The 23,590-nt window shown below is 46.2% G+C and overlaps 1 protein-coding gene across 1 annotated transcript in view; it reads right to left on the bottom strand.

Annotated features, from left to right (window-relative positions):
• Window positions 1–23,590, bottom strand: part of Rnf150 (ring finger protein 150) — a 189,530-nt gene that overhangs the window by 33,890 nt on the left and 132,050 nt on the right. The window contains exons 4-5 of the mRNA XM_050161577.1: window positions 22,268–22,350; window positions 5,941–6,037 (exon numbers count right to left, since the gene is read on the bottom strand). Coding sequence (XP_050017534.1) covers window positions 5,941–6,037; window positions 22,268–22,350 — 180 coding nt within the window. The remainder of the gene's footprint in view (window positions 1–5,940; window positions 6,038–22,267; window positions 22,351–23,590) is intronic.

The following is a 23,590-nucleotide window of genomic DNA, read 5'->3' as shown; positions in this document are numbered from 1 at the left end:
AACCACAGCATCTACAATAACAACACCAACAACCACAGCATCTATAACAACAGCACCAACAACCACAGCATCTATAATAACACCAACAACCCCACAGAATCTACAATAACAACACCAACAACCACAGCATCTATAACACCAACACTACAGCATCTACAATAACAACACCAACAACCACAGCATCTACAATACCAGCACCAACAACCACAGCATCTCAAATAACATCAACAACCACAGCATCTATAACTACATCCACAACAGTATCAATAACCACAACACGAACCACAACATCAGCAACCATAGTAAGACTATCAACAACATCTCCAGCAACAACTCCAGCAACAACCACATCTATCATCACCACCCCACAGCAAAACAACTGCAGCAGAGGTCTGAGTGTTCTCTGTGTGTAAAGAACGGGGTGTAAGAGTCGCCACGACCAAACACACTGCACAGTCTAACTCGGCTTGTTGTTCTGTCCTCACCATCCATCAGCCTTTGGAGACAGAGAACACACGTGTGCCCTTAGCTCGGTGTTTCATCTTATGCTATCCCTCTGCTTAGGATGACATATGCCTACTGCCCTCCTGTTTCCTTCTTATGGTTTCAAACTGACCCATGGTGATTGCTAATGTCTCTTTAATTCCCAACAACGTCACCATTTCTAAGGAGGGCTCCCTCCCAAGCAGGGGTCTTTGATCCTGTCGGGCCTCATGTGGCACTTGGGTCTGCGGTTGTTTGTCAGTGCCCTGTTTTCTCGCCACTGTTCACAAGAATTACAATGAGCAGCATCCACAGCATCTTGGTTTTGGTCCCCAGGCTTTCACATCATGCCACAATGATTAGATGCTCAGCAAATATTGATTGGAGTATTTTATCTGAGTCTCAGCTTTCTGCTCTCAAAAGCGGGAGCATATTAGAATCTCGCCAAGATCAATGACAGGGGGATTTTAGAAAATACCTTAAGGACTATAAAGTTCTGTGAAAAGCAGATATGCTCTGTAAAGGTATTTATTAAACAAAATACCTAACGGCAGGGTGTTGGGTGGAAGGGGTGTCACCAAGGGCAGACAGTGAGCGCTCGTCACTGTCACAAGCACAAACAGTCCAATGCAGACATATGCAGCAAGGACTTGTTCAGTCTTTGAAACTGTGACTGCTTGCTGACATTGGTGGCTCTCTTTTCCACACTCCAGCCTCGGCACAGTGCACTTTAACCAAGTTCTTATTTTGTGGGTCAGGGGAAAATTTCCTCCATTCTTCATGGAGAAGAGGAAGCAGAGATCGTTAGTGAGGTCTCAATGAGAACAGGGGCAACAACTTTGGCTTGGATGTAACAGGTCAGTCTTGTGACAGATCAATCCTGCAGGACCTCCCAATTTATAGTCAATCTATGTGAATAGTCAGAAACTTTTCTACTTCTTGAAAAACCCCCAGATCTTAGTGTTTAGAGGACTGTATCTAAGGCTATGTGCTAATAAAGTTTGTCTAGGCACTGAAATTCAGGCAGCATGAGGAAAGTCCCCAGATAAATCAATGGCCAATTATTAGCAGTCTGTAACTGCGCTAGCTATGCCAGATGTTCTTTCTTTCTTTTCTTTTCTTTTTAAATATTTATTTATTCATTTATTTATTCATTCATTCTTCTGTCTGCATGTATGCCTGAAGGCCAGAAGAGGGCACCAGACCCCATTATAGATGGTTGTGAGCCACCATGTAGTTGCTGGGAATTGAACTCAGGACCTTTGGAAGAACAGGCAATGCTCTTAACCTCTGAGCCATCTCTCCAGCCCCAGATGTTCTTTCCAATGGTGGTTTGCGTCCTGTTCACATCTGGAGAACAGTGATGGTGGGAGGTGGTTCCTGGCCTCGACGCCTGTGTCCCGAGAATTTGGAGGACTCAGGAAAACTGCTCTTCTGTAAGAGAGCCCTGCACCAGATGCGTAGGTGGGGGGTGAGGCACGGCAATGTCGGCCAAGGAGAGACAGCTGGAAATAACGAACCCTTCCAATGGAGCTCACTTTACAGGCACGTGAAGTTATCCGGAATAAAGAAATTAAAAAGACCCCTTCCTTCTCCCTTTAAGATTTCTTTTGACAAAATCTTATGGGAAAATATGCATTGCTATGAGGATTTCCTCAATCGGGAGATGTACTCTCATTTTGCCATTGTGGGAAAGTACAAAAATACAAAATGTCCCCAGCTCTTGGTTTGTGACTCATGTTTACTTGTCGATCACCACAGGTGGTCCACATGCACTGAGCCAAAAATCACAAAAATACAAACAGAGGCAGTACACCTAACTGTCTGTACTCTAATAGTCGGATGGGTCAAATTCACGATGAAGTCATTCCTGAGCTGACACTCTTGCAAGGAGACGTGGGGTGTAGTTTGTCTGTGTGATTTTGAGACCAAAGGCATTCAAGGCTCTGAAGGGCTCCAGTTCTACAAGAGCCCCCAGCATCGTCGGAGATCCAGAGACAAAGGACCAGCAGATGTCAGTGTGCGGGGACGGGCTCCTCCCAGTGGTTCTTAAAATAACCGGTGTTATTTTAAGGTATTATTAAAATTCCAGTGTGGGAGTGTACACCTGGAATACCAGAGATTCCTGGGAGCCTGAGGCAGGAGGATCACAAGTTTGAGACCAGCCTGGGTTGCCTGCCTAGGGAGATTCTGTAGAAAAGTAAACTAAACTAAACTAAACTTGAACTTAGAGTATAGGGAAAAGTTAAGACCATTTCTTTAAACTGCCTTAAAGAAATGTTGGTTTAAGATAGGCTTCCTAATTAACACAGCTGTATGCTGATCCAATCAGATACAAAGTTTAAGGATAAAATAAATACTTGTATTGAAGCATTTTAGGCATAGTGCTCCCTGATAACAGCATGATGGGATGGAACAAAACCCCAAGTTCCTCCCAGATCCTGAATCTGTCTTCAGCAAGACAAAAGAGAGCCCTGGGAGGCAGAAGGGAGGCCATATGGCTTGATGCTTCAAGGGAGCCACACAGTGCGCATGCTCATCTTTCACGGGGACATTCTGTTCTGTGGGGTGTGTGTGTGTGGATGTACCATGTTCTTCATGGCTCTTCAAAATCCTTGGCAAAGCCCAAAGATGCTACCGATGTTTATTTTTCTGTGAGCTGAGTGTGCTAAGTCACACAGCCCTGTCAGGCATCAGAGTTTCAGCCAGAGTGGCCAACTGCTAAAAGTTAAAATGCTATTTAGTTTGGAAGTAAGCCAAAAGGCCACTCAGTATTTCTATTTTAGAAAAATTAACATCAATATTTGGAATTCAGTTAGAAGTAGCTTCTGGAGAAATTATACTTCCATGGGGAAAAAAAAATCTGGAATCAAATATTCAGCAGACAGTTTAAGCACAGAGCAAGGGTTTCTTTGTTTTCTTGCCCTGAGCAAAGGGAGAAGTTCTGGCTGTGAGGAAGGCTGCGTGTCACAGGGGTATGTGAAACGGTGCACATGCATACATGCATGCATGTAGGTGTACAACACACCTATGTAAGCACATACATGCAAGCTCAAAATGCACACACGAAAGAAAATACGTTCACACACGTCAACACACACTCCTACGCATCCAAGCCCACTCTTGCAGGGACGTGAGGACTCACACACACACATTGCTGCAACCACATGCAAGCATGCAGGTGAGAGACTAGGAGCTAGATAGGTGCTCTTGTAAGCAGACAGAGAGTGAGAGAGGCCATGGCTTGGGAATAAACTGTGAATTTCCAAGATGGTCAGCTTTATCCTCCTATGTTTCCCTCTTGTTTCCTTGTGTACTTCTTGGTGGCTTGGCTTATTTCCTATCCTCCTCGGACCAGAAAGGATGACACCCAGCAGCTGGTGTCTCACCAGCTCCCCTCTGAAGCATCTGCCTGATGGTGTTCGTTTCCTACTAGTAGGTCCCCTGCTGATGGACAGATGACCAGGTTAGACACTATCGCACAGCAGCTGTGGGCCAATCAGTCATTCTGTCTGTCTTTAAACTGACTAAAGTTGGGGAGGAAACTCTTCAGAGGCTTCAAAAGCCCCCAGCCTGGAGAAGCGATTGGATTTTTGATTTTTTGGGGTCCCCACTCTGTTGTGAGTCTGTTTTTTTTTTGGTGTGTGTGTGTGTGTCTGCTGTGTGCATGCGTTTCTTCAACCCCCCTCATTGCCTTCCTTCCCCAGCTGATTCTGTCTGTGCGCCTTGGGATTTCTCTCTGCTACCTGTTTTGCTTCAGATAGTTCCTACTTTTTGTGTTCTTTAACGGGCAGAGAAGACAAATTCTATCAAGACCCCCCCCACGCACACACAATGCACATAATATGCAATAATAGACATGCACATGTACACATCCAGTTGCACACACATATCCATGCAAATGCATTTGTGCATCTACGCAAGCACACACACTTGCAAGCAAACATGTGCACATTCTCCTTCTTCCTTAAAACAATCCGTTACAGCCAGAGCCGTGAAAGGCAGCCACCAGCCTCTGGTAGGTATGTCCTCTAGTGTTCCACACTCACTGTGGCTGGCTTAGCCTGGAAAGCACTGCACACGCACAACTCTGGTCTGAAAATTTAGTGCACAGTGTCTGTAATCTGGCTCAAAGCCCAGGCCTCTCGAGTGGATTTGTGTTTCGTGGATCCACTGCCATTGAGACCGCTGGCACAGGGCAGTCAAGCCAGCCAAAACAGGTTCTTACAACACTCCCGGGACACATTGTCCAACAGAGCCCCCTGATAATGTCTCATTAGCCCTTCGGCATGCAAGAGCACTCTGATATGTGATCTGGCTCTCATTCTTCAGTGACATCCTGGGGCCGTTAGCATTCTCTTTATTCTTTGTCATAACGGCAAGGAGTGGCGGTAGACAGGTGGCAGCAAGGAGGGGCTGCATGGGCAGGGCTGAGCTGGTTTCTATGCTCGGGTTGGAGGCTCCTTTCAGACAGTGCCTATGGTTTCCTCGCATCTCCCCATGTTTTTGGATTTGTTGGTCTGGCTTGCTTCCTGTGCTCATCGGCCCAGAGAAGACGACACCTAGCAGCTGGTGTCTCATTGACTACTACTTGTGGTATTCACTTGATATAATCCTGGGAAAGGCTTTCCCTGGATCAGCAAGCCAGCTGGCAGGCTTCTGACCTCAGGGAGAGCTACTAGACACCAGAAAACACATGACTGGGCTGGAGAGGTGGCTCAGAGGTTAAGAGCATTGCCTGCTCTTCCAAAGGTCCTGAGTTCAATTCCCAGCAACCACATGGTGGCTCACAACCATCTGTAATGAGGTCTAGTGCCCTCTTCTGGCTTGCAGGGATACACACAGACAGAATATTGTATACATAATAAATAAATAAATAAATAAATAAATATTTAAAATAAAAAAAACCACATGACTTTGAGAAGCATCTGACGGCAGAGTTGGATTTACGTGGCTCTGACTCGGCTTCTTCTTTGCTCAAAGTCTCCAGAGATGTGATTCTAGTAGATGCTTTGAGTTGCATCCTTGGTCTTGGTCCTCACCTCCAATGGGTGGGAGGGAATAATCCCCCTGCCCTCCCCCCACCCCCAAAAGCTTGGTGATCAGGAGGCAGCAAGTGCCCAAACCCTGGCATGTAGCTCTCCTTGAGTACAAAGCAGGTAGGGTAACCAAAGAGGTCACTAGTGCTCAGCTGACCCATTGTATCTCCTCTGTGTGCCACCTGCCCTTGAAGACACGCCTGTGAGCTATGCAAGCAGCACCTCCCTTGGCTCACAGGCAAAGGGGGATGTGGTGTGATCAGAGGGAGCAAAGGTGCCAAGAGGAATGCCCGAACACAGAGTTCATCGGGTGATGTCAACGGGGCACATGGACAACCCAGAGAAGACGTTTTCTTCCTGCTTTGGGGACAACGTGAGAAGACAGACATGACGAGGCTACAGGCTGCGCTGTGCTTACCGGGATCCCTAGGGCTTTAAGAATGTTCATCTTGCACATGGGACAGGTGCGATGGTCTAGAAGCCAGGGGTCAACACAGGACTTGTGGAAAAGATGCCTGGAATGAGAACCATACATCTTAGAGCAGTGGTAACCAAGGCACTCACTCCCTAGACCGGTCCAGGGTCCCTCTCCTGACAAGTGGCAAAGTTAGGACTCCGGGACCAAAGCCTTTCTTTGTGCTAATTGACTTCAGATCTGCCTGGAACACCAGAGTGCCCCATAAGGATTGCAACTGGCTCTTCCAAGATGTTTTTTTTTTTTTTTTTTAAAAGGCAGAGGCTCTGGAAACAGGGATCTCCCCTCCCTTGGTGGCAGGAATACAAGCGGGGGAAACTCTCCTGCAGGACGACTTGAGAAAGGCTTGTGTCCCCTCCTCTCCCACCCCAAGTTTATTGTGCGACCACCAGAAGACGACCGTAAAGTAAAGGGTGATTTCTATTCATATCTGGGCATCTGACACAGAAGGGGATAGCGGGCCCCAGAAACAGTAGCACAAAGGACATGCTGTGCTGGCCTGGTAGCCTGGTGGTTGTCAAGTCAGAAGATGCAGTGAAGGGGCCTATGGTTTCACTGTGGGTGACATAACACAGCGTTATATTCGACTCCACTGTCACTCTCAAATGGCAGTGGCTATAAGGCCTGGTCAGCCTGGTGCGTGAAGGGCATATGAAGACAGCCTCCTATCTGAACTTCCAACGTGACTCGGGAACTGGCTTGGAGACTCTGTGGGCTATGTGCACTCCAAAGACTTCCCACTCCAAAGACTTCCCATGGGCAGAAAGTGGCAGGATTTCCCATCTGGGTCAAGAAGAACCAGAATTTTTTGTTTTCAGTGGGCAGGCTCACTTAGAACATTCCATCCCCGTCTGAATCTTTTCAGTTCCATAAAAAATGGCTCTAAGCTAACGAGGGAGGTTCAGGAAGCAGCCGGCCTGTGGAGTGACCTGCAGACGAACTCAGATTCTGAGGGTGATGAAGTGATCTGTGGACTAAGACCAGGCCTGAGAGAGCTCAGCTGGTGATGTCTCCGCTGTGTAAGTTTGAGGACCCCAGGCTGATTCCCCCCTCCTGCCGTGTGTGTAAAGGGCCAGGTGTGGCAGCTGCGCTTGTTATCTTTGCACACTCTGGTGAGGCAGAGGCAACTGGAGCCCTAGGGCCCCCTGGCCAGCCCAGCCTGAAGAATAGCAAGCTCCAGGTCTCAGAGGGAAATCTTGTCTCCTGAAACACAGCACTGGTGGTCGAGCCTAGGCCTCCAGAAGCACTCACACACACACGTGAACATGCACACACACATGAACATGCACGCCCCCAGAACTGAAGCCCCGGGAGGAGCATGTCAGAAAGGGAAGAGGAGTGGGCTGCACGGTTCTATTTCCAGCCTGCTGCTCTGGACGCCCTGCAGACGCATTGCTTGGGAACTTGATTTCAGGTGCTCCTCCGTTAATCAGGATATAAGCCAACAACCCAGGCCAACACCGAGACTGTTGGTGACCTGGCTCCTTTCCTAAGGCAAAGGCTGATAAAATAAATACCTGAAATGAAGCCAAATGTCAGGAGATTGCTGGCTGAAAATTACCTGACGACTACACAAGAGTTTGGGGTGGGGTTCCCAAGAGAAGACTGACCAGAGTTTAGGTACGTGGAAAGCAGAGTGGCAGTCACCCCACATTTGAAGGGGAGAGAAGAAGAAAGTTCTTGGAGAATGAGGGGTCCAATCAAAATGGCTCCTGGACCACCCTGTGCTGGAAGCGGGCCAGACTTGCTGACGCACTATAAAGAAGGAGGATCTCCATAGCTACCACTGTTAGGAGAGGCCGTCTGACACCCACGCCGTATGAAGCTGCTCCTTGTACTCCCAAGGAAATGCTGATCCCCTCAGGTTCAGGATCCATACTGAGGGTGCAAGGTTCTTGTCTAAACCTGTTAACCCATTGTGTGTCACTGCTGGAAGAAGCCAGCCATTTTGGTCCCATTGACTACTCCTGGGTAGCGGATCTGTCACCGTTTTTTTTCCTATCACATGTGTGGGAGACCTGATGGCAGTAGGACCAACTGTTAGCACTTCTTAACACTTACACAGGTTTCTATGTCCTCAACCACCTGTGAAATGGGAATCTGTCTGTTCAAGCATGGCGGACAGGAGCCAGAGGTCCTCACACTGCTCTTAAACCAGTGTCTCCTCAGCAAGGCTAAGTTGCCTGGCTGTCAATCAGCACTGCTTAGGAATTGCTGTGAAGATGTGGATAGATATTCTTCTGGTCTAGGTGAGTCTTGTCCAAGCATTTTAAGGGTCTCAGTAAAACCGTTTTCCTGGAGAAGTTATTCTGCCTTGGAACCTGAAACATCAACTCCTGCCCAAAGGTGTGCAGCCCAAGACCCACCCTGCAGACCAACCTCAGGCCCAACAGCTCTACACCCAAGCAATCCAAATCCTCGAAACCTCCCCATCTCTTTTCTCTTTGTGTGAACCTCCCATCTTTCTTGCTGACATCCGTCTCTGTGGTTCCCACTGGTTCCGTTTCTCTGTAGACCCCTCCCTCCCTCTCTCCCTTTCTTTTTCAAATGTGCCCCCCCCCCCATTGATGATCTTGTGATTTTTCTTCATTACTGCAGCAGCATCTACAGCGCTCCCCAGGCTGCCAGGCCTTCTCTGTTCTCTCCATCCTACTCACGGATGCCAGATTTATATCCTGAAAATAGAGCGCTCATTACGTCACTCCCCCCTTTCATTCTGTTCTGTGCTGGAGCTGAATACACAGATGACTAAGACAAGGTCTCCCCCTTCACGGAAGTACCACGGTTCCCTTGCAGTTCCATCTTAGACACGGAGGGAAACTGTCGAGAGGCCACGCTCCTAGACTGGAGGTTTCCTCTCTTTTCACTCTTAGGCAAGTTGTCTTAGCTCTCCAAGGCTCAGTTATAACTGGTCATCTTATGGGAATGGGGTTTGTAAGTGAATCAATCTCTCTCTTCTCTCTCTCTCTCTCTCTCTCTCTCTCTCTCTCTCTCTCTCTCTCTCTCTCTCCCCCTGCCCTCCCCATGGGGTTTAAATAGCACTGGAGAAAAACCAACAAAACTAAAAGCAAAACAAAGCCAGATCAGATTTTCTCAAGGCTAACCTTTTTAAATCGCAGTGGAAGACACCGATAACTTTGCGGATGCAAGCTAGGAGGGAAATGCATGGCCCTCACTTTAAATTAGAGAAAGGCTCTGTCCTTAGAACTTGACCCTGGTCTAATTATATTATTGGGCTGGAGCAGCCCAGCCGGTTGGCAGCCGTCCTGTGTGTCTAGCTGATTAATGTGACCAGGGACCAGGACACTTGAATGCCATACATGAGAGGGTCACTACAGGGCAGGATCTCTGTCCTGAGTCAGCTCTTGCTCTGTTATAGATGACACAAATGAGCACAGGGGGGTCTCCCAGCCTGGCTACCTTTTTCTGTGTTTCTTTCCTTTAATCCCCTCATTAAGTGATACGTATCATTGGCTCTTACTGAGGGTAGTCAGAGAAAAATGGTTCAAAAACACCACCAGTCAGGTTTCTACCTGAAGTAATGCGATTTTGACCAATGTGGAAAGTCCCTGTGATATCCATGGATTCGGTTCCACTATTTTAAATGCGGTTGCAATGCAGAAGTCATGGCTTTGACAACCACACCGGCCTTCAGGTGTGAGCGTGTTATGTACACAACACCTGGATAAAGAGGCACATGGCTCTGTCACTCCAGAAAGTTCTTTCCTGTTCACAGTCAGCACAATCCTCCATTCTGACCTCTGTCCCCAGAGGCCAGCTTTCCCTCTTATTAACTCCATGCGTACAGAATTATAAAGTAGGTATTTTTCCTGGGATATCTTATGCTCAGAGTGATGTTTCTCCAGTTTCTCTGTGCCTCGCTGAGCACCAGCAGCTTCTGCTGATGCTAAGTAGTCTTCCAGTGAGTGGATGCCCCCTAATTTGTTCGATGGTTTTCCTGAAGCTAGAGGTATGGTTGTTTTCATATTCTGACATTATGAGCAACCACGGTCCAGTCATTTGTGTGAAAGCCTGTGTATAGACACATGCAGGCTTTCTCCTTGGGTACACATTTAAATATCGATATCTGAGACATGGTTTCAGAAACTGGCTAGACTTGCTGAGCTCCTGGGATTTACTCCTGCCTCTGTCCTTCCCAGCGCTGGGGCTGCACTACTGTGTCTTAGCTTCTTACTTATTTTAATGTGGTGCTGGGGATTCGAACTTAGGTTTTCATGAGACAGTTTTGCCTGCTGAGCCATCTCTCTACCATTAAAACACACAGACTTTGTAACACGACCTTTAAAACCCCACTGATCAAAGGCACCGTAAAAATAAAATGTATTCAGGTGAGAACAAGCATGATTTATCCCCCCCCCCCCCCCGCAAATGTTAGAACTAGTCAACACGTTTATCAATTTTAGACCACAGGACCCTTTCTAGTCTAACATTTCCAGCTAGGAACCATGGTCCAATTGACATCAACTTATATAAGTTACAAAACTGTGTTAGTGAAGAGTAATACCTCAGAGAAATAAAGCAAAACAAGGACTAAAAGCATCTTAGAATTTGACTGTCAGAGGAGAGAGAGGCTTTATGAAGTAGGACTTCCTGGTTCCAGCTGGCACCAGTGGAAACACCCCTCCACCAGGCTGCGAGGCAGCTGTCAATCATTACTATCTTCCAAGAAAGCAGTCTGAGAAAACTCAAGATACTTCAGCATCACACTGGAGCCAGTCAGTCGACTTTGAAGAGTATAGCCTTTGACGAAATTGAGAACTTCAAACTCCATGATTCCAGAACGACGAAGTATTAAATTAAGTACTGAGTGATGGGACTTAAATTAATCCGAAGAATGGACTCTTTTGCTACCACCTAACCAATTTTAAGTAATTTCTAAAGTTACACGGAAAGGTTTACTTTTTAATGGCAACTGAGAAACTGAATTGCAACTACAACAATTGCTGACTCCCCAGTGTTTAAGATGCGCACGCAAGGTGCAGCAAGTGTATTATAGACTTGATTACACCCAGCACTGTTAGTGCCCAGAGTGAGGGTACTGTCTTTGTTAGTTTTTAAATATTTTTCTTGGTTTTCAAGAATTTTCCAAGTGAGCCATGGAACTCTTGAAAGTTACTTTTTTTTAAAACAAAACAAAACAAAGTAAAGCAAAGCAAAACAAAACAAAACAAACCACATCTGGGCTGGTCAGATGGCAGAAAGAGAGGATGGGCCATGACAAGTTGTGTCCTCTGACCTCACCCAAGGGCCAATGCATATGCACATGGTTCCTTCCCTAACCACAAATGATAAATGAAAATGTAAGCAATCTGATATCTATAAATAAATGACCATAAACCGAATGTGTTATAATCTAACTTGTATAATAAGGGCATGATAGAATAAGTCAAATCTGATGGATATAGTTAATGACCATCAGTCTATTATAAATTTAATTTTAATTACATGTATGTGTATAGGGGGGTACATTCATGTGATGATGTAGGTATCCTTGGAAGCCAGGGGCTATGGATACTCCCAGAGCTGGTTTCGGAGAAGGTTGTGAGCTGCCAGACACGGGTGTCAGGAACTGAACTTGCGCCCTCTGCAAGACAGTATACGCTCTCAGCCGCTGAGTCATGTCTACAGTCCTAGCCATGATATTTTCCCAAACCAAGCAGCATAGAAAATATTTGTTCTGACCAGGAATATGCACGAGGGAGGGCGGGGTAAACTCAGCTCAGGCTGTCCCTGCCCCACTGGAAAATGCTCTTGTTTCCTGCTTTCTGAGAGACAGGCTCTTAACCAGAACCTCGGCATCGCAGCCTTTTGTAACATTCCTTTGTTCACAAAGGACCGGCCTTCCTGGCCTTGTGGACTCTCAAGACTTGGGCTCATTTTGCAGGAGGTCTGGCCCCTGGGTTTGAAATGTTAAGGGCAGGTCTCTTTTGAATGCTTGAATCATTCGACTGTAATTCTTTCAAATTTCAAATATTAAAAGGATATTCTTTCTTTTACATCAGGTTAGACATTTTCATCATGGAGTAGTTATTATACACACGTTGTGCCTGCTCCTAGCACAAACGAGAGTCCCCTCCTGCCCTAGAAGGGGAGCCTGAATGTCAGAGTCTAACTTAATGTTACCTTTTACTGTCATTTGGGATCTGAGGCATGAACAACAACCTAAGTGTTTGGGGAGGGGACAGTGGGTGGGCCCTGCTATGTATTTATTTATTTCTATGTAATGTGTGCATACATGTAGACGTCTTCATGTGTGGGCACATGTGTGGGTGTGTGTTTCTGGAGGCTTGAGTCTGACCCTGGATGTCTTTCTCAACTCTCTTCACTTTGTCATTGAGGCGGGGTCTCTCAGTCGAACCCAGAGTTCGCAGATCCTGATGCAGCTAGCCGGCTTACTCTAGAGATCTGGTCTCTGCCTTCTGTAGGCTGGAATTATGGTGGGCCACTATTCCTATTGGACTTTTATGTCAACTTTGGATCTGACCTCCATTTTCCTGCTTGTGTGGTACTTGCTTTACATGCTAAACTGCATCTCCACCTTGAATGGTTAGGTTATAAAGCCCAGGAAAGCTTGGAGAAAGCAACCACGGAAACCACGGAAACGTTTGAGATCTGCTGAACAACCGTATGGTATGTGTATTTGCCCCTATTCAGGAGGAGGTTTTGGTGTAGGTACTATATTTTCTCCCATAGGAGCTCAGTAAGTCTTATTAATTCAGTATTAAAATGTTTAAGCTATAGGCAGGAAGGTCACTCTTTGGTCCATAGGATACCTGCTCGTCAGGAAGTTTGAGAGATGGACTTGTCTCCTCTTTCTCTCATACTTTGTGCTCAGGGTGTGCCCTGGAGCCCTTGCTTGGGGTGGAGAAAACTTCTGCCTCTCCTTGGGGACAGGAGTTGTTGGAATACTGATGTTGGAGGTGAGGGGGCCAGCAGATCTATGTTCCAAACCTGCAACAGTGACCCCAGCTGAGAAAGAAAGGCTGGTGGTTATCAACCGGCTCGTGGACAGGGCGCATCTTGTCCATTGCAGACCTGTGGTATGTGAGCAACAGTCTTCCGAAGATTCTGCTGAGATTGGAACATCAAATTTAGGCATGGACTTTTCATGAGCCCTCAAAAAAAAAAAAAAAAAAAGCTCCCATTTCATGTCTCCTGGCCTATCCCCTTCAGATCTTATCAGGCTTAGCATTATTATTTTTTTTGTAAGTTAGGACATCCATCACCCTACTTATACATATGAACTTCCTTTGTTTCTTAACTTCTATGCACTTCCTGAACCACGGATTGTGGTTTTGACCTTGAAACATATTCGAGATAGTGTCTGGGGTACACCAGGCCACTGTCCAAACTCACACTGTGGTCTGATGGCCTGGATCCTCCTACATCTACATGTGGGATGCTGGGATTGTGCATTTTAATTTTGCATATGGAATATCATTGTAATTAAGTCTCCATGTCATTTCATTGAACACCAATACTGTTGGTCACATTCTTGTGTTTGTAAAAGCGCTAACTTACACATCAACTTTTAAATCACAAACAAGGAAATGGTGTGATCAGCCTATGACCTAAACACCGAAAGACTCCTGTACTGATGAGCCACGCCGAAGTCCAGTCCTCCTAGAAAGAAGAGAAATATGCAGAACCTAGCTGTTAACCACTGAGAAAGGATCTTTGGCCACATCACCAGGTTGGGTAGATATTTTAGAACAGGAAGAATGGATGAAAGATTAAAATGATGAACCATTCTGGTCAAGGTCTCCTTTTCCTCAGAAAGATAAATTCCACCCTTGAGAGCCAGTCCTTGTGGGACAATGATTGAGGGACAGCGTAGAGGTGCTGCAATTTTTATTCAGATTTGAGTGAAGAGACGCGGCATATTTTTAAATGCAAACAAGGGCAGGCATGGCAGTCATTCAACACACTGAAAAGCAGACCCCTGTGCTTTGCTGGTTTAGCTCCTAGTTTTTCTGGAATAGCCCACCCCCACCATCTACCCCTCCTGCCCCATGCCAACACCCTGCTTCAGACCTCTGAGGTATTCCATCTCTCTACAGCCGCAGCCTGTAACTAGTCCCTGAGTCCAGTCACATCCTATAACTAGTCCCTGAGTCCAGTCACATCCTATAACTAGTCCCTGAGTCCAGTCACATCCTATAACTAGTCCCTGAGTCCAGTCACATCCTATAACTAGTCCCTGAGTCCAGTCACATCCTATAACTAGTCCCTGAGTCCAGTCACATCCTATAACTAGTCCCTGAGTCCAGTCACATCCTATAACTAGTCCCTGAGTCCAGTCACATCCTATAACTAGTCCCTGAGTCCAGTCACATCCTATAACTAGTCCCTGAGTCCAGTCACATCCTATAACTAGTCCCTGAGTCCAGTCACATCCTATAACTAGTCCCTGAGTCCAGTCACATCCTATAACTAGTCCCTGAGTCCAGTCACATCCTATAACTAGTCCCTGAGTCCAGTCACATCCTATAACTAGTCCCTGAGTCCAGTCACATCCTATAACTAGTCCCTGAGTCCAGTCACATCCTATAACTAGTCCCTGAGTCCAGTCACATCCTATAACTAGTCCCTGAGTCCAGTCACATCCTATAACTAGTCCCTGAGTCCAGTCACATCCTATAACTAGTCCCTGAGTCCAGTCACATCCTATAACTAGTCCCTGAGTCCAGTCACATCCTATAACTAGTCCCTGAGTCCAGTCACATCCTATAACTAGTCCCTGAGTCCAGTCACATCCTATAACTAGTCCCTGAGTCCAGCCACATCCTATAACTAGTCCCTGAGTCCAGCCACATCCTATAACTAGTCCCTGAGTCCAGCCACATCCTATAACTAGTCCCTGAGTCCAGCCACATCCTATAACTAGTCCCTGAGTCCAGCCACATCCTATAACTAGTCCCTGAGTCCAGCCACATCCTATAACTAGTCCCTGAGTCCAGCCACATCCTATAACTAGTCCCTGAGTCCAGCCACATCCTATAACTAGTCCCTGAGTCCAGCCACATCCTATAACTAGTCCCTGAGTCCAGCCACATCCTATAACTAGTCCCTGAGTCCAGCCACATCCTATAACTAGTCCCTGAGTCCAGCCACATCCTATAACTAGTCCCTGAGTCCAGCCACATCCTATAACTAGTCCCTGAGTCCAGCCACATCCTATAACTAGTCCCTGAGTCCAGCCACATCCTATAACTAGTCCCTGAGTCCAGCCACATCCTATAACTAGTCCCTGAGTCCAGCCACATCCTATAACTAGTCCCTGAGTCCAGCCACATCCTATAACTAGTCCCTGAGTCCAGCCACATCCTATAACTAGTCCCTGAGTCCAGCCACATCCTATAACTAGTCCCTGAGTCCAGCCACATCCTATAACTAGTCCCTGAGTCCAGCCGCATCCTATAACTAGTCCCTGAGTCCAGCCGCATCCTATAACTAGTCCCTGAGTCCAGCCGCATCCTATAACTAGTCCCTGAGTCCAGCCGCATCCTATAACTAGTCCCTGAGTCCAGTCGCATCCTATAACTAGTCCCTGAGTCCAGCCACAGCCTATAACTAGTCCCTGAGTCCAGCCACAGCCTATAACTAGTCCCTGAGTCCAGCCACATCCTTTAACTAGTCCCTGAGTCCAGCCACATGCCTTTGCTACACCCAAGGCCTGGGCCGGTGGTCTGTGTGTGAACTGCACCTCCTGACCCACCAGGTTCCAGCACACAGGGACAAACTAATTCAGGTCTTGAATGACCTAGGAACCTCCTTCCCCACCCGATCCCTGACATGGGAATTATATGGGAATTGCACACTAATAGATCCAGGTAACTAGTCGTCCTCTCTTGGAATGCACTTAGCTCTGACTGGTCAGGAAGCTCTTTCAGTCCAATGTTAGGGAGTGTAACTAATCAATTTGAATCATGACCTTAACAAAGTAGAAAATACCATCAAATATTAATAAAGTGCAATTTATCACAGCCTTTTGAAAGCAGCAGATGAAGACCTACGTGGGAAAAGCTTAACTGTGCCAAATAAGCAAATAGATTATGGGGCATGGCTGCACGATTTGGGTTTTAAATGTCGTCAGAAGGTTTTATGTGGCAAAAGCTAAAAATGTCAAATCAAATATTTAAAACACACAAAAGCTTCTGGACTGGTGGGGTTGTCCTCTTATGAGTGACAGCTGCCCTTCAGGGGCCCAGGGTTTCAGGGCGGTGGAAGACATGATTCCGCCAGGGGTGGTGGCGATGGCTGTGCGATTGTGTGAGTGAGTATGACACCACTTGACTATACACCAGGAGATGACCCAAAGGTAGGAGCCGTGGTACAAAGGCTTTCCAAACAAGCCCAGAAATGTATCCCAGGATTATTGCACCTTAGATGACCTTGTCTGGGGGAAACTGATATCTATCTGAACAAGAAGCTTCAGAAGCCCCAAAGCTGGGGTCCTGCAGGCACCGTGCAGGAGCAGGGCTCTCTGCGCACGCAGCCCCTGCTCTCTCACCTCTGGCAATTAGCCACAGCACTGGGACAGCAGTCTGCAGAAGCACACTTTCTGCCTGCAGTGGTTTCTGATTTTCTCCATCTTCCTTCCCCTGCTCGGTAGAAAGACCTCTTTACCAACCGGGGGCTGCTGCCTAGGGCCCTCCAGGGGACACTGTTTACAAACTATAGTGCAGAAAATTATTTGGAGAACAGGTGAATGTCGGAGAACGCTCCCCCCAAAGATAACTTGAGTTTGAGTGGGTTTATTTAGCAATCAAGCTCTGATGATAATAAGGCAGCGGATGACACCGTCTCTTTAGACAAGCGCATCCGTGGATGAGAAACTGCTTTTTGACGTCTCCTGTGGGGGTGGAATGGGAATGAGAGCATCTCCTCCAGTGGATCACCAAGAATTAAACTTAAGGAAAGTGGGGTGCCTACAGGCTTTACCTCAGTGGAAAATTTTGGCTGGGCCATGACAGACTTTGGAAGTGAAGTTTCTTTCTACAGAAACCTTGGCACCCCCAAGGTTTTTTTTTATGGGGTGATTTATGCAAGCAAGAGCTTGATAACATCTGGCCATATTGCTTCAGAGTCCAAGGGAAGGTCAAAACAAGCCACAAATAACAATGTTCTTTCTGGAAAGTTCTTACAATGGTAAGGAAGAAGAATAGGATACCGAATGTTGACAACAGTATTTCAAACTTGCAAAAATGAAGCTGAGAAAGCAAAGGGAAGAAACAGGAAGATGACAGTGGTGGTTACCTGCAGGAGCGAGACAAGTAGATATTTGAATATTTCATGTGATAAAACACTTTTATAATAAGGCATGTGGGATAAACCAAACCTGACTTAGAAGTATGAAGAGTTGTCTGGAACCCATTCCCCGTGACGGGATGCCTTGCTCAGTCTTGATGCGGTGGAGAGGAGCTTGTTCCTGCCTCAATGTGCCAGGCTTTGCTGACTCCCTATGGGAGGCTTTGCCCTTTCTGGGGAGTGGATGGGGAGGTAGAAAGGAGGTGAGGGGCAGGAACTGGAGGGAAGGAGGGAGGGGAAACTATAGTTGGTATGTAAATTTAGCAAAAAAAATTTTTTTTTAAGTATGAAGAGATATTGGGGCTGGAGAAATGGATCAGTGTAACAGCACTGGCTGCTCTTGTAGAGTGGCCAGGTTTGGTTCCCAGCACCACATGGGAGCTAACAACTGTCCATAACTCCAATTCCAGGGGTCTGACACCCTCTTCTGCCTCCTGTGGGCACTTCATGAATGTGATATACAGACACATGCAGGCAAGACACTCATATATATATAAAATATAGCAAAATAAATGCTTAAAAATGAAAAATAAACTTTTTTCTTTTTCTCCTGTTTCTATTTATTTATTTATTGATTGATTGAAAAGCCTTTCCCAATCATTGTGCCCGATATTAGCTCCATTGTATCTGCAGACAGTTGTCATTGTGAGTGCCCATGTCATGCTGTATCCTGGTTATCCACTGAAACTCCTGTTTCCCACGAGGTCACACCATTCACCCTTCCATGTGTGGTCCCTCCTACTGTCCTTACTCTAAGATATTAGTGCACAGCAAAGCTCGTCACAAGACCTGCTTATTACCAGGGTACTCTTGAAGTTGTCCCCAACTACAGAGGAGCCTGCTGGACTAAAGGAAAACACAACAATCCCCTCACCAAACGGCGATAAACTATAGATAGGAAAGAATTTTACAGGGACACAGACAATAAAAACATATTGTTTTGCATTTTACATGTGGCAGATGTGGGCTTCTGACTCACATAAGGAATCCACATTCTCCTTGAGATTTTGTGTCTTTGAACTTGAACAGTTAGGTCGGATGAAAGGAACAACCATTGATAAACAAGTCAGGAAGCTCTAGGTTAAAAGAAGCAGAGAGCATTACCCATTCTCTGAACAGGAGAAGACAGTAAAGATCAATATGCTGCTTCAGGAAGATAGGTTCTGTGGTGAGGAATCATAACCACAAGCTCTAGGCCAAGTTACAAGCCTGCACCAAGACACAGCAACAGACACGTCTTGATGTGTAGCACAGAGCAAACCCGCGTTTCCTGGAAAATGCCAGAGTGGTACATTAGAATCAAATCCAAGTCTCAAGAGTTAGAACATCCTGTCACCAACTGGCTGTACATGCCACCGCCTGTCTGTCCCTCACACTGTGGGCATAGGTCCAGGCTCTCATCAATGAAGCCTGTGTTCATGTGTTAGGGAAGAAGAGGATGAAGAAAGAGAGAGGAGAAAGGAAGGGCTGGAGTACATGTGCATGACTTCACTGTAATAATTACCACGATGACAGATGAGAAGGGAAGGCTTTACTCATTCATTGCAATTCACGCAGAGTTCTCAGAGAGAGAAAACAATAGAACAATTTTAAAACCATCATGGTCTAAGTGCATACATGGATGATGGAAAGGTACCCAAACAATGGAGATGTATGTGTTATTCAGGGATTATGAGGCCACAGAACATATTAAAGAAGATACATGTACTATTCATGGGGATAATTTCTGAAATAGCTTTTACCCCAAGGAGATACAATCAATTCCAAGAATGAACCAGCCTGGAAATACTAAGAAATAGAGTCTAGGGCTCTCAGAAGTGAAGGTTTCCTAATACCTCAGAATGACCGAGCAAAGAAGCAGATGCTATCATGTCTGTTTGATAGCATCCATTAGTGCACACTGCCTGCAAGAAGCTGGCAACGGCCATAAATGTACCTTGATCTTGAAACCACCATGGAAAAGACAGATGAGCTAGTCAGAGAGTGCATATGTGCGATTAGTGTAAGATCAAACAGTAATTAGCTTATGGTGGGAAATGCTTGGTGTGCCCTGTCATTTAAAGCAGGATCTACAATAAGAAAATAGTGATAGAGAGTGAGGATCTTGAAGAATAAAGGACTAGAGTGTGACCCCTCCTCCCAAGGCTCAGGGACTATCGCGGAAGGCGAGGGGGAAAGGCTGTAGGAGGCAGTGGTCAGAGAAGAATGGAGTGGATTTGACTGGTGGGCGTGTCAGGTCCATTGTACTCATGAATTCCAGCTGTCATTGTCTGTACAAGACCGCACAAGAGCAAGCCAGTCAACAGTCCACATGGATGGGAGGGGCTCAGGAGCACCCCCTCTAAAAGAGGGGCTGTGGAAAGCTGGTGACTTCTGGAGAAAGGAGAGTCCGCTTTCTTTAAGGGTTTGGTCCTTAGTAGGTCAACGGTGTTCCAGTGGATGGCCCCACACTCATGGATATATGGACAGGATGAGCTGGACTTGGTGGGTTATGAGGAAAAAGAAAAAGAGGACATGAAGTTGGGAAGGAGGGAGACGTCCGGAGGAGTCGGTGAGCGGTGGAAGGTGACTACGATCAAAGCACATTGCACGCATATATGAAATTTTCACAGAATTAACACATATATTGGGAAAATCAATGCGTGTGCTATAGAAAAGGAGGAACCTGAAGCCAAACTGAGAAGCCTAGGGTGAGGTCAATAACAATAAAACTGAGCTTCTAAAAGTTTTTTTATGTTATGAAATAAAATACTAATTTTCTTGATTACTATTTCAAAATAACCATGTTATAAAGGAGATCTGCATTAATAGGAAAAAATTGAATATTGTTAAAGAAATGTAACTTGTCATAAGCAGACACTAAAACAGTCTATGGGAAATCACACCTTATTATGCAATTTCAAGTCTCCAGAAATTACAGGTAGATCCACAATTAGTTATGATAAAGTTTCAGATGAGTAAACTGTCTTATACAGTACGAGCTGAGGAGCTAACAAGGTGGTACGTACAACTTTTGAAAACAAATCTTGGTCATTATAACGGAGTGTCAGAAAAAAGCAGATGTTTAATTGGCCATGTTGTTCGTATGCATTAGTAGAAACCGTGAGAAGAGGAGAAAGCGAGGACTGGAGAGATGGCTCAGCGGTTACAGAGCACTAGGCTGTTCTTCCAGAGTTCCTGAGTTCAATTCCCAGCATCCACATGGTGGCTCACAACTATCTGTAATAGGATCTGATGCCCTCTTCTGGCCTGTAGGTGTATCTGCATAGCATTCATACATAATATATAAATAGATAAATTTTTTAAAAAAGAAGAGAAAGCGAAACACCTGGCTGCTTCTAACGCTGAAGGTTTAAACCCTTTAGAGAAGATGCAGGCAGAGGGCATCCCTGTCGTCTGCACGCTCCTGTTTCCAGAAAGGCTTCTGGAAGTCGCTGCATACACACTGTATGATATCTAGAAAGAGTGTAATTACAGGTCAGGGAGACAGCTCAGTGGGGAAGGTGCTTGCCTTCCAGCCTGATGACCGGAATTCCATTCCTAGGACCCACATGATAGAAAGAGAGAGCCGACTCCCGCAAACTAGCCTCTCGCTCCCACACTCAAGCTGTGGCTTGTGTGCCATCCCCAAATAAGTAAATAAATGCATTAAAAATGTATTCGGAGTGAGTGTGCTCACACACAGCAAATTGTTGCGTGTTGGCGTGCCCCCATCTGTGGATCCACTTTAGGGCCAGTCGGACACATATGGAGTGAGACAATTGAACCACACCTACTCCCAGACTGCTAACGGCCAACTGTGAGCATCTCAAGGAAGACCCTTGAGCTGCTGAGTTCTAGCTAGCATCAGACTTTTTGTTTTCCCATCACTTCCTTGTCACCTTGAGATTATTACACCATTCCCCCGAATACTATCTTCTTCCATTTCTATTTCTTTCTTTTCTTTCTTTCTTTCTTTTTTTCTTTTCTTTTGGATTTTCGAGACAGGGTTTCTCCATAGCTTTTTTTGGTTCCTGTCCTGGAACTAGCTCTTGTAGACCAGGCTGGCTTCGAACTCACAGAGATCCGCCTGCCTCTGCCTTCCAAGTGCTGGGATTAAAGGCGTGTGCCACCACCGCCCGGCCTCCATTTCTATTTCTAAGAAATAGTTTTAAATCCGTAGTGTCTGGGGAAAGCAATAGATCGTGGCTGTCTTTGAGTTATACCCTTTTCTGCTTAAAATGCTTTTAAACTCAAGAATATTTCAAGCCATTTTCCCCTACATGAAGCACCTTTCATCGAGGCAAGTGCAATTTATTTTTAGGACCCTTGCATAGATGCGACTAAAAAGGGATTCTCTATGAAGGCTAAGGCTCTTATGCAACCCTGGTTTACTTGATTTAATCAGGATGTTCAAAGAAAATGTCAGATACGTAACAGTGACTTATACTTAGGGAGAAAAATTAAAGCGATTAGAGCATCCTTTGAGGCAGTTTCCCCAAGTATGCATGGTACAATGTTCCTTAAGATTCTAGAATTCTGTGGGAATTTGACCCATTCCCTTCCCATTGTTAAAAGGCAAGGGGAATGGAACCGCCCCTGGCTCCCTGCTCCCTGTTGGCCATGTTCAGATTGCTCAATGTGTTCTGATCGTCCACAGAATCGTTTTTTTTTAGAGTTTGCTATTTTGGTTAAAGTAGCGCTAGTAAAAGCCAGAAGCGATGCTGAGCATCACTGAGCTATCCGCGGCGCCACCTCACTCACACACACAGCCCGCATTCATTCTGTCTAGTCAGGCCTGCCTTTCATGCAGTGAGGGGGTGGTAAGAAAGACGCCCTCTTTCATGTGGGGGCGTGTTTTCCAGGACCGATACTGCGAACGTAGGATTGTTTGCTTGTTTGCGATGCCGGCCCAGAGGTTCTGCCCCTCTGCACCAGAGCAGGCAGCCGCACCACTCACCGGCAGGGCAGGATCCTGACCACATCGTTGGGCTTGTACCCTTCGATGCACACTGCGCAGTTATCAAAATCAGACTCTGTTTCCTGCAACAGAAGAAACAGAAAGGCCGACTTTAGCTTCCATCCTGAGCAAACACGGCCATAAACCAAAGGCGAGCTCGCTCATAGCCAGCCTCTCAGCAACATTACCGGGCTTCTTAATCAATAATTCACCAGCCGGCTCAGTTTCCACCCCTCCCAGCCTTCACGGGCTGTTTCCATTCCGAGAGCTTTGGTGAGGGAAGCGCCATTCCCACATGCTGTTCCTAAAATGCTGCAAATGACAGTTAGAGGTGACACCGAAGCCCCAAGGGTGAGGAATGGTTCATCCGAAAGATGTATAACGCACTCGGCCCCCTGGAATCTAAAGTGTGGAATAAGTGTAAACACAAATGGAGTTTTTCTTTTCTTTTTTTTTTTCTGCATACAAACCTAAAAGAGGCACCTCATGGTCTACTTACAGCATCATACTCGTACGTTTTACTCTCTAGTTGAGTGGGGGAAGATACCGATGAAAATAAATGCCACCTCTAAATCTGGTTTGTGTGTGTGCTCATGTGAGGGCACACGCGTGTGCATCAGCGCTGCTCTCGTCATCATCATCATCATCATTATTATCATTATTATTATGATGATGACGATGACAATGACGATGATAACTACTGGAGCTCCCCTGCCTGGCTAGGTTTGACTAGGTCAGCGAGCCCCAGGAATCCTCCAGCCTCTATCTCCACAAGAAAGCGTCACCACATTTGACTCTTCTGTGAGTGTTGGGGACCAAACTCAGTTAGCATACACATTTTACCAACTCAGCCATCTTCCCAATGCCCTGGTTATCCTTCTAAATAAATTTTCAAAAGCATTCTCGTATTGTTTAAACTGATAGCAAGTAAGTAATGAAAAAAAATGAGTTATTCAGAGCAGAGACAGCCCCTGCTGTGCTCCTGAATGCGAGGCCTTACTAAGTCTCCAGGGGATGCTCACCTGCACGCTGGCTTGCAACCCACTGTTCTAAACAACAGGCTGTCGGGCGCCCTTAGAACCTGTGCACTTGGGAGGTGCTGCTGTTTCCTATTTCCTGGAGGTGTATCAGGGTCTTGGGAGTCTAGCCACCCTTCTGCAGTGAGAGAGGCTGGTGGGTTCTGAGCCCTAGAGTTCAGAAGAGCTAAGTATCATTTGCACATTCATACTCTAAGCTTACACGAACAGCACACTCAGTGTATAAACTCAGCCTCTTTCCAAGGACTTTTGGGAAAACTTCCCTGGGGTCATACAAGAGCAACTA

The sequence above is a fragment of the Alexandromys fortis genome, unplaced genomic scaffold (genome assembly GCF_014885135.2).
Source record: "Alexandromys fortis isolate MF-2015 unplaced genomic scaffold, M_Fortis_MF-2015_v1.1 scaffold_127, whole genome shotgun sequence".
In the NCBI taxonomy this organism is placed as follows: Eukaryota; Metazoa; Chordata; class Mammalia; order Rodentia; family Cricetidae; genus Alexandromys; species Alexandromys fortis.
Note: the sequence above shows the minus strand (reverse complement) of the source record. Positions and strands in the feature narration are given on the sequence as shown.